Source organism: Acinonyx jubatus, chromosome C1 (assembly GCF_027475565.1).
Source record: "Acinonyx jubatus isolate Ajub_Pintada_27869175 chromosome C1, VMU_Ajub_asm_v1.0, whole genome shotgun sequence".
In the NCBI taxonomy this organism is placed as follows: domain Eukaryota; kingdom Metazoa; phylum Chordata; class Mammalia; order Carnivora; family Felidae; genus Acinonyx; species Acinonyx jubatus.
This window is the reverse complement of record NC_069381.1, coordinates 54,866,526-54,878,028: the sequence shown is the minus strand read 5'-3', so window position 1 is coordinate 54,878,028 and position 11,503 is coordinate 54,866,526. Positions and strand designations below refer to the sequence as shown.

The 11,503-nt window shown below is 38.8% G+C and overlaps 1 protein-coding gene across 1 annotated transcript in view; it reads right to left on the bottom strand.

Moving 5' to 3' along the window:
• Positions 1–1,881: 1,881 nt before the first annotated feature.
• Positions 1,882–11,503, bottom strand: part of IL23R (interleukin 23 receptor) — a 58,451-nt gene continuing 48,829 nt past the window's right edge. The window contains exon 11 of the mRNA XM_015083378.3: positions 1,882–8,160. Coding sequence (XP_014938864.1) covers positions 7,507–8,160 — 654 coding nt within the window. The 3' untranslated portion in view covers positions 1,882–7,506. The remainder of the gene's footprint in view (positions 8,161–11,503) is intronic.

Below are 11,503 nucleotides of genomic sequence, written 5' to 3'. Positions count from 1 at the left end.
TGAGATGGGGATGTCTGTGAGAACAGAAGACTTGGGAGGTCATCTCTTACGGGAATTACAGGCCATGAGGACATGCAAATGGATGTATCAGGTAGACATTTGAATGAGTCTGGAGTTTCGTGTTTTCATGGAGTTTCATGGAGTCCGTGTTTTCATGACCTGTAGATAGTAATTAAAGCTGCAAGAATTGATGAGATCACGAAAGGAGAAACTAAGGCCTGAGCTGTCCAACATTTATGTGACAGAGACATTAGGGGAAACCAGGAGAGGAGGCTGACAGTGAATGGTCAGAGAAAGAGGTCGTGGGCTTGTGGTGTTCTTGGAGGAAAGAAAGTGTTGCAGGAAGCAGAGAGGGTCAACTCATCAAGTCTTTTTTAGCAAGGTACACCAAGGTCAGTATCTCTGTCCTAGAAAATAGGAGGGGCGACAACACCTAAAACTCCAGTGATTGCCTAAGGTCACACAGTTGGCACGTGATAGATTTGAAATTCAAAAACCCTGATTGTTTGACCTTAACCCGAGTTCTTTTTTTTTTTTAGGTGTTTTTTTTTAACGTTTATTTATTTTTGAGATAGAGAGAGACAGAGCATGAATGGGGGAGGGTCAGAGAGAGGGAGACACAGAATCCGAAACAGGCTCCAGGCTCTGAGCTGTCAGCACAGAGCCCGACGCGGGGCTCGAACTCACGGACCGCGAGATCATGACCTGAGCTGAAGTCGTCCGCCCAACTGACTGAGCCACCCAGGCGCCCCAACCCGAGTTCTTAAAGGGAAGATAAGAGAGTTCAGTCCACCTATTTGCAACAGCAGTTATATTTGTTGTTCTCTGTGCTTTTTTTGCAATTTTTTTTGCTAAATGAGGATTTCCACTACTTAGTAAAACAAAACAAAACAAAACAAAACAAAACAAAAACCAGCATGGAAAAAAAACCCGCAAGAGTTTTAAAGAGGGCTTTAAAAATGAACATTTCATTGAAGTGATGAAGATAGGTTGAATCTATTATATATTGTGTTTCCAAAGCACTTCTTGGTTTGTCTTTTTTTTTTGGATTACAATTGCTTCTGTGCATTGCTGTGGGCTTTAGCAAGCTCCCTCCTGTCCCTCACAGGGTTTTGCATAGGCTGCCTCTATTCAATCAAATGCAATCTCCAAAGTAGCACATTGAATGGAATGTGCAATGAATACTAAAATAGGAAAAATGAACCCGCAAATACATGGCAGCTGGCAGCTTCTTAAAATCCTAATCTCCTCATTTAATGAAATACAAGTGATTTTCAGTTTCGGCAACCAAGACAAAATAAATCTTCTTCATTGAATACCAAAGTAAAATGAGTGCCGAACTTCATTTAAGAAGACGTTTAGGATAAATATCACATCATTCAGTATCCAGTGAATATCAAATTTTGCATGTTTACTAGGAAGTCCTGAACATTGAAACAAAAGCAGAAGCAGGATAGGAATTCAGGGTCGGTGCTGCTTTCTAGGTGGACAAGACTGGTCCTGCACTACCTAGCAATGCACGCTTTGCAGCTTCTCTAGTGCTGTTTCCTTACCACCTTGTTACTCCACACACCTACCGACATTCCCCGCTCTTTCTCCTCTGGTGTATCTCAAATTCCCATTCTTGCTGCGTCCATTTAGGTGTCTGTATATCTATCCCTCCCCACAAATTCTCATGTGTGTGTAAAGATCTATACAAAAAGATTTATTACATGAATGGGTTTAATAGTAAAACAAAACAAAACAAAACAAAAAACTGGAAACAATATAAATCTCCATTAGCAGAATAGGAAAATATATTAAAACACACTTATTCTATGGAATACTATTCAACTGCTGAAAAGAATAAGATAAAGCTATATATAACACCCCATGAAGATTTCCAACATGTATTACTGAGTGAAAATAGCAAGTCACAGAGCAGTACCATATGTTAACCATTTAGGTTAAAAAAAATGGGAAAGAAAAATATTAACTTATTGAGAGTTACTACTTTAGATGAAGGGGTTGGGTCACGGGAAGCAGGGGTGTGAAGAGATACTGTCACTTTTCATTCCATTTACATTGGTATTAGATTTTTTAACGTGTTTTTTCATGAGTTACTGTGTAGCTTAAAAATTAACTTTAAAAATGTCACTGTTGTATTCTTTCTCTCTCACTTGTAATAATGTTCTCAAGCAGGATATGAACAGAAAGAAAACAGTCAGGTTCATTGACTTCCGTATCTCACACTTGGGCTCCAGTGTTTGACTATGATTTCCTTCCTGTCCTCTGACAGAGTCACTAATTTTAGGTATGCCTTTATGGTTAGAAACAGCATTTTATTTTGCTTGAATTTTTAACCAATGATCACAGGAAAGAATTATGTTTCTAATATTTGTGTAGTATAGTTTTTTTTTTCTTTTCATGAAGCTAGGCTAGAATCCTTTTATCACCCCAAACAAAAATAGACCACTTAAGAATAAGTTCTTAATTTGTTGCTAAATGCTACTTATGAGAATTTGATAATAAGTTGTTTTCCTGCACATAAGCATAAGGGAAATGTGTCTTTACAAAATTGATGGAAATTCTGGATATAATGTAGAGAATTTATCCTAAATTAAGTTGAAAAGTGAAATTAGCAAAATGCCTAAGGAGTTTTAACATGAAACATTAATTGGGATTTAGTGGTGCTAATTTTAGCAGTGGGAAAGAGACATAATAACATTCTATCAAACCTTTGTTGGAGTTTCTTGTAATATTGCCTTATCTGTAGCTTCTAAGAACGTGGTACACAATCAGAATCCAATTATTTTATATTGGTTTCATGCTTTTACCCAAGAGAAATTCATAAATTGTTTTTAATCACTTCTTTTATTTTAAATCAATAGTGTCTACCAAGTGGATAACATTACGCATTAAAACATCACCTCCTGTCGTTGGTGCAATTACTTTGTAAAGAGGTAAACCACAACACAATTTGACAATCTTTGGGTTTATAAAATCTCATTATAAATTTTATTCTTAGTGATCACAAAAAAAGCATACACTTGAACAAAACCCAAACATTTATGATGAAGTAATTGGAGAGAACCAAGTTAATATTACATATGGTACTGCCTCTATTAGAATCTCTGAGAGAGAGCTCCTTTTTACTGCAGCTGTTGAGGAAGTAGGGAGGTTTGAGGGAATTCTGGTTCCCTTCACCAGGGTTGGCAGTCATGTGGCCGGAGTTGGAGGGTTTGGCACAATCCCAAGATACAAGCTTCTCAAGGAGGGCCAGGACCCGGTCGCCAGGTCTGGAAGAGACAATGTTGCCTCAGATTTTCATCCCACATGCATAGGCTGCTGCAGAGGAGATTCAGGGGCAGGGGGTGCAGGAATGATCTTCATCTTCTGTTTTAGCAGATTTGCTTTCACCTATTTTATATTTTGGGCTTCTGCAACAGATTTCATCTGGAGAAAGGGGATCAGTTGCTAAAGTGTATTTTTGAAAACCTCTGCTCTATGCCAAAGTCATGTGCTGCCTCTGTGTCAAAGGGAGGATGGCTTGAAATATAAGAAAAGAAAAAAAGGTGGGAAAACCCTCTGATGGAACCAGGAGGGCAAACAGCAACCCACACTATATGAGAACCACATGCTAAAACTCATAAACCTTTTTATATCATCAATTTTATATCTAACTCTGGTAAAGACAAATTCGTAATTAAAAAAAAATGATAAAACACACATACCCACATAAACCAAGAAAACACCCCCAAACTGTACTTCATCTGTAACCCCCCCCCCTTTATTGTTTCTGTAGAAGAAAAGGGAGGGAGGTAGGACACCTGGGTGGTTCAATCAGTTAAGTGTCCAGTTTCACCTCGGGTCATGCTCTTACAGCTCGTGGATTTGAGCCCCGAGTTGGGCTCTGTGCTGACAGCTCGGAGCCTGGAGCCTGCTTTAGATTCAGTGTCTCCCTCTCTCTCTCTGCCTTTCCCCTGGTCATTCTCTGTCTCTCTGTCTCTCTGTCTCTCTCTCTCTCAAATATAAATAAATATCAAAAGAAATAGAAAAGAAAAGGGAGGTAGGGTGTGAGGAGGATACGAGAACAGGGGAAACTGGATGTCCCTTAATCAGCTTTAGTATTGTCTGGAACTGGTGTTCCATCTTGCTTCAGCATCACTGAGGATTAATCTGCTTTATTTTGTATTTCTCTCCCCTTCTTCCCTTCCAATGGTATCTTGAGGGACTTTTTCTGCCTGTTTCTCTCTTCTTCCTCCTCCTTAACCCATACTAATAAGCATGGCATCTCCATTTAGGAAGCAACAACTTAACATTGTAGACTCAGAGAAAGAAAGTTGATAATAAGCCCAAGGGCTAGATGGAAAGATAAAAAGGTACATTTGCCCCCCAAAATCTACAGAAGATTCTGGCTAAGAAACGGGAGGTGGTGGGGCTTTGGGTTAGGGGCAACTTGTACAAGAGACCAAGACTCCAGCCCTACTGTCATCCTCTTCCCCAAAAATGTAAGATCTTCAAAGGGCATATATTGTCTGGTTTTTTTTCCCCCTAGAATATAAGTCCCAAGGATGCAGGGACTTGGCTTGTTTTGTTAACGTCTGTATTGGTCAAAGTGCCCTGCACATTGTAGGGGCATTCGATACTTTAGTAAATACTTGTTGAATAAAAGCACCATTGGAAGAAAACCCTTGCTCACTTACCAAGGTTGCATTATGATAAAACCATTAAAATTTTCCTTGAGTTGGGGCAGTGGCAGACACATTGCCTCCATCATAGGTATAGCCTCAGTTTTTAGTCTTTTGGGACCAACAATGACTAAAGGCAAAGATGGAACTAGAAGTATCTTCAGGCAAAGATGGAACTAGAAGTATCTTCTCTGTGCTGAATAGTGATGTGGGTGTGGAAAAGACACCCTGGAAAGAGAACACAGGCTCCTTCACACTCCAGGGGACAAGAAGTTCTAAAGGAGACACTCACTGAAATGGAAGCATACACAGATCAAATAATGCTGCAATCCTTTCAGCTTGACAAAAGCTTTTTTGATGTGAGACTAATTACAATTATACTGAAATACACTATGAAAATACTCATCATATGTTAACAGATGTCTTTATCATATTGATAAACATCAGGGATTTGTCTCAGTCTTTTGTTATCTCTATCCCAAATACTACCTGCCTTTTTTCTTCATTATATTCTCCCTTCAAAGAAGAATAAAGGAAAGGCATATGGTCAGTTACAAGTCAAGAAATTTAATATTAGCATTTCATATTAGCATTAGTGGTTTAAAACATGCTCCTTTCAGAATATGTAAAGTACAACAAATATATACATATTTTAGGATAAACAGAAAATAAATTCGTAGCAAGGGATAGGTTTTTTACAGTGTGAATAGTAATGTTCCATTTTGGAGCAAAATGGCTTTAATAAATGATACTGAATAAAATAAGCAAGATTGTCAATGCAAAAAAAGAAGTGAATTGTGACAAATTGCTTATATGCTGGATATTAAATAGTTTTCATAGATAGAATGGCCATATGATTTATCATCCAAATGGGATGCTTCTAAGAGTGAAAGGGTACACTGGTCATAATTAGCACTGGGGCAACAGACCATGAATCAGAATAAACCAGGGTATGTGGTCATCTTCCTCATGGGGGCGCATAACCACAGTAAAACTGCTTTTAGGTTTGTTTGTTTTTTTTATTTTGAAAAGAAAAAAGCTAAAAGAAAATGAAATAGGTTGTCCATGTGCTAAACACACAGTAGGTCCTTTTTTGATTAACTGCTCAAATTTGTTGTAATAAACTAATCTGAATAATAAAATATTACTGTTGAAACTGATTAGAAAAGAGAAATTCAGTGGGTAATCTACCCTATTTTCAAAGTATTCTGGTCATTAGAAAATTTTTTCCCTGGACCATAAAAATTAATCAGAATAGAGAAGTCTGCTGAGTACCATCTCTCAGCTGAAAACACACATCTCATATTTTAAGATCACCTATCTTTCAGTATTGACCTGGTTGTCAGATAAAGGTCATCTCTAGTCCCATACCTTATTGAGTGTAGCCATCAGAAGCACTGTATTGAGAGGATTCTGAGGTCACCTTAGGGCTTAGCAGAAAGGTGTGTGGTGCTCCCTTAGGATGTCTGCAGGAGATACGGATATGGGACGATGGCATGTTTGGCAAATATTGCCATCCCAGATTTGGTCAAATATCTGTTTTAACAATATTTTTCTGACATATATCTAATTATGTGGGGAACAAAGGCAAAAGAAAATAGTTAAATTTTCTTATAACACAGCCCGTTGACAAGTCCTTGAGATAGGCAGAGTGACCTTCCTCTAGGAACTCAACAGCCTAGATGTTAATATTTTGCCAAGAGCAAAAGGCAATCTTAGCTTAACGTTATCCCGACTTCCAGGATCCTATGAGTTTACTTCAAACATACAGAATTCCTTTGGAAACTTCCTTTATCTCCACCCCCCCAGATATACATTAGCAGTCATCCTCCAGGCATATGGCCCACTAATATACATCTGAAGGGTCTCATGACCGAGATTTTACTAGACAGTAATAAATGACATTTTCCCAACAAGAGCTAGCTCCCTCAAGGTCTGGAAACCTTGCTTCCAAAGTTCCTTAGAGACTTACCCTATCCCTAACCCCCTCCCAACTTGAAGGTATACAATCAGTCACCCGTCACAACTGCAGTGCAGCTCTTTCTGCCCACAGGTCCTGTCCCTGTGCTTTAATAAAACCACCTTTTTGCACCAAAGATGTCTCAGAATTCTTTCTTGACTCTTTGCTCTGAATCCCCAAATTTCAACATCATCTAATGCATAGTTGATCAGAAAAGAAATAATTACACCTTGCTGATATTACATCTGCTACTTCAGTTGTATCAGAGTATAATTAATATACCAACTACACCACAGGACAATAATGCATCACTCTTAACTTGAATGAAGACAGCAGTTTCATGATGTCCTCACTTCATTGTTTTATAACCTGATTAGTCCAAAATCAAAATAAGGAAAGATCAAATCCCTACTACCTGAATGGAAAGTAGTAGAAACAATACAACAAACATGCTAATTAATTTCTTCTCTGTTTCTATCTTGTTGTTGGGGACTATGTTTTTATCTACTCAAGAAAATTTTAAGCCATAAAATGAAAATTAAACTTTCTTCTCCCTTGCAAACAAACATTAACATCTCAATTTTTAAGAAGTATTTTCAACATTTATTTCACTGCCAGATATCTTCTATTATTTAACCTTCTTGTAATGGAGAGATCCGTTCTGTGCCTTGCAATGAGGAAAATAAAAAGGATTTAGTTGATACTTTTTGAAGGTGTACCTAATATTGGTGCTTCTTTTGTGAGTATGAAGTATGTTCCATCTTTGGATCTTAATTCTCTAATTTTGAAAAAATAGGGCAGAATTAAATTTATATTGAGGAGATCCAACTTTAGATTGCAAGACAGCTTTCCCATATTAGCTTTGACTATGCAGCTCTACTTTTCCAAGAGTGAAATGGTATTGAAGTGGTTTTCCAAAATATTTTGTGGAAAATAAGAATTAATGGATGGCAACTCCTCATTCATGATCCCCAAACAGGAGATGAATTCATCAGGCAACAGAGTCTGTTCTGGAATAGTTTCATTGGGTGAAACATTTTCCAAAAGCATGGTAGTTTCTCCCTCTACTGAGTTTTGCATGTCCAGAGGACTGCATTCTCCTTGACTCAGAATGAGGCTTAAGTCTTCAAGAAATAGTGTGTTGCTTAGTGAATTCATACTTGAGACAGGGAAAGCAAAATTAGGATATTTTTTAAACATGGCATTTTTCCCCAGGTCTACAGAATCAGCTGGTGGTTTGAGAGTTGAGGAAGCTGTTTCATCATTTTTGCTGAGATGGTTTGCCCCAGTGAGAAAAGTTGAAATCTGGGGTTTATACCCAGGGCTGAGGCCAGGAATATATACAACTGTAGTGTTGGTGAGTAGTGACTTTTGCAGGCCGTCTCTGGTCTCCAGGGATTCTGTATTCTTTTCCATCTTATAGTCTGTTGGTTTGTGTTCTTCTGGGAGAAAGATTTCTATCTCTGTAACCACTGGATCAACATATAGGACCTGTTCGCTGGAATTATTATCTGTAAATTCACTTTTTTCCTAGGAAGAAAGATTTTTTTGTTTAATTTTACAAAAGACATTTAAAGGTGCTAACTGGGTAATTAAATAAGAACTGGAATTCTCCTTTCCCTTGGCTTTGCTTTTCCCCTCCCTCTTCTGATATTGTTTCTCTTCCCATACAATTTCCTCCTTTTGTTATCCTCTTCAATTCCAGATCTTTATTAAATTCTCCCATGAGGAGACTGAAGGAAAGGAATAATAGAGATAATTGCTGTTTTAAGCACATGTCTTGGCTTAAAATTTTTAAAGAGAATGATGTGTCTTGCATATTATTTCAGTGCCTTTTAAAGTTTGGAAGTTTAATGTGTTGGAATATTTCTTAATATCATGGAGCCTTACTACAAGAAAATATCTCATTGCTTAAATAAAAGAAAGGAAGGTAGAAGAATCCTGTTTTGTTTCTGATTTTTGAATAAAGTAGTAATAAATATTTTGTGCTGGGGTTCTAAAGGGGTATAATTGTATAAAGCTATACAATTCAGACATGAACAGGTGGATCAGTGAAGAAGGTTTTTATTGATATAAAAGCCTGATGACTCTTCTGGGTAAGAAAATGACTTGAGGCCTTGCAGCTGATGGCTGACTTCCCAAGGCAAATAACTCGCATCCAAAAAATATAGCCAGTTATAAAATTATAAAATTATAGCCAGTTGCTATGGACTGAAATGTTTGTGTCCCTCCAAAATTCATATGTTGAAGCCCTAATCTCCAGTGTGATGATATTAAGAGGTGAGACCTTTGGCAGGTAATTAGGTCATGAGGGTGGAACTCTCATGAATATAATTAGTGCCCTTATAAGAAGATACATGAGACTGTGATCTCTCCTTCTGCCATGAGACGATACAGCAAGATGCTGACCATCTGTAAGGGAGCTCTCACCAGGAACTCAACCTACTAGTATCCTAATCTTGGACTTAACCAGCCTCCAGGACTGCAAGAAATAAATGTCTGTTGTTTAAGCCACCCAGTCTATGTTATTCTGTTATAGTAGTCTGAGCTGACCAAAATACCACCTTTTAGTCTTTCGGCAGAAAACAAAACTTCATCTGAAGGTTTGCTTCTAATACCAGGAGCCCAGAATGGGCAGGAAGTTTGGCAAAAAGGAAGACCTTGAACAAAACAGCATGAAGTGTCATTCAAATTTTCTTCAGGCTCAACCTCCTTAGGGAGCTTACCAGGTTTGGGTTGGAAAGGGCAAATATGTAGTCAAAAGTCAGATGAAGTCAAAGAAACTAGACATGCTATAAGAAATGAAGAATACAAGGTAGCTGTGTTCCAAAGAAGGAGGCATTTTCTGCACTTCAGGCTAGCAACTGAGTGAAATGGGTGGGAGTCAGACCACAGTGAAGGACACAGAGGAGCAACAGTGTGGAAGACCATTCCAGAGTGAGGACGATAAAGGAAGAAGAGGATCTGACCACAACAAGGTCAAGGACAGTTCTCTGAGTCACAGAAAATCCCTAATTCCCTAGGATAATAATTAGTGGGGGAACAAGATAGAACTACCAGGTGGAAAGAATATTAAGATTATAGTATTTATTGTCTGTAGTTTGGTGGATATATGCTTGTCCTTCAGTGACTTGTACTATGTACTTCATTATATGTGTGGGTTTAGTTGTTCTAAATCACCCTTTCACTATTAGTAGGTAACACTATAGCCTTCAAACTCAGCCACATGCAAACCCTTTCTCTCCTTCAAGTATACAGACACAGGAATCCCTCCTTCAGCCCAAAGTGAACCTTTTCACCTCATCCCTTTAGAACATCCCCTCCCCTCTTCTTTATAGTCTTGTTGGATCAATATTCCCTCTTTCTCTGTAGTAGTCCCTCTTAAGCCTAACTAATTTAGTATAAACACACTTCTGACTCATGTCCCTCTGAAGCTACTGTTGTTCATTCATTGTACGAGATGTGAGAGCTGACCATATGTCAGCATAGCCCCTTTCTCTACTTCCCTTTAGAAGAATGTCTTCATCTCAGCCTCCACTTCCTCACTTACTAATCACTTCTCAACTCACCAGTGAGCTCCCTCTTGTCAAATTCCATGGACTCATTTCACTTTTTGTTATATATCCTCTAAAAAGTAGTCAGACCCATGGTTCCTTGCTTCTTGACACTTTGCTCACACCACATGATGCTCATTCTCTGACCCTCCTCCTCTGCCTCTCTCCTAGGACCTTGTCTATTCCAGTGGAAAAGCTCTTAGTGACTCCTCATTGTCTTTAGCAGTAGTTTTCAATCCCTAACAGTGTTCTCAACCTCAGATGCATAGTGGAATCACTGTGGAAGCTTTCGACAATACTGATGCCTGGGTCTCCCCATGCCCTCCCTCCCCAAGAGATCTTGGAATGTGGCCCAGACATCAGGATTCCAATATGCCACCAAGGCTGAGAACTACTATCTTAAGGACATCTCTGGGGTTGGGTAAGGAGTTGATTAATGGGCTCATCAGAGCTCCAAACAAAGCCACTTTTATTTGTTTTATAAATTCTTGTTTTCCTCACATCTTTTGAATAAAAGGTTTCTAAGCTAAAATTAAATTTTTTAAACAAGTTTGAGCATCCTTGTCAACAGAATGAAGTCTGAGTTCTATGATCTGATCCTACTCACCATTCCTGCAGTACACCACCCACTCCTCACATCAAGCCTTTCAATAAAGCAACACTTAATTGAAACATGTGTTTCTCACCTCTGTGCTTTTGCTCATGCTGCCCTCTCTATTTTGAATGTTTTCTGTTTCTCCTAAGTGACTCCTTCTCATCTTTCGTATGCTTCCTCTATACCCCCATCATGTTTCGTTTCATTTCTGTCATTGTACTTGTATCACTGCAAGGCCGTGCTTGGATGATGTGTCTGTCCCATTTACTGGGTTTGGAGCCCCTTAATGATGAAACCGGGATGCCAAAAAATCGAAGGAGCACATATAGCAGAACCTTTCCCCTTCTCCAGAATCAGCAGCTCCTCCATAATTAGCATAGTCCCCTATTACCTCAGGGTCTTCCCAGCACACCCTTCTATTCTTTTTGAGATGGAAACTTGGCCTCGCCCCTGGGAGACCATCATATTTATTTTCCTCTCACATTTATTTTCTCAAATCCATTGAGCTTCAGCAGTAAAGCAGATCTCACCTGCTTCTCCAGGCTCATGTAAAACAGAAGCCCCTTTGTGTCTTTAAGCCTCATTTTGTTGAGTTTTTCTGCACTCCTCCTGTCGCTGAAGTCAGCCATCAGCTTTTGGCCATCACGTGACTGACACTTGGCCCACAAGCTTCCTCTTTACTTTTCTCTTTTGAATAGCATTGTTTCTTTCTTCCTTCTCTCTT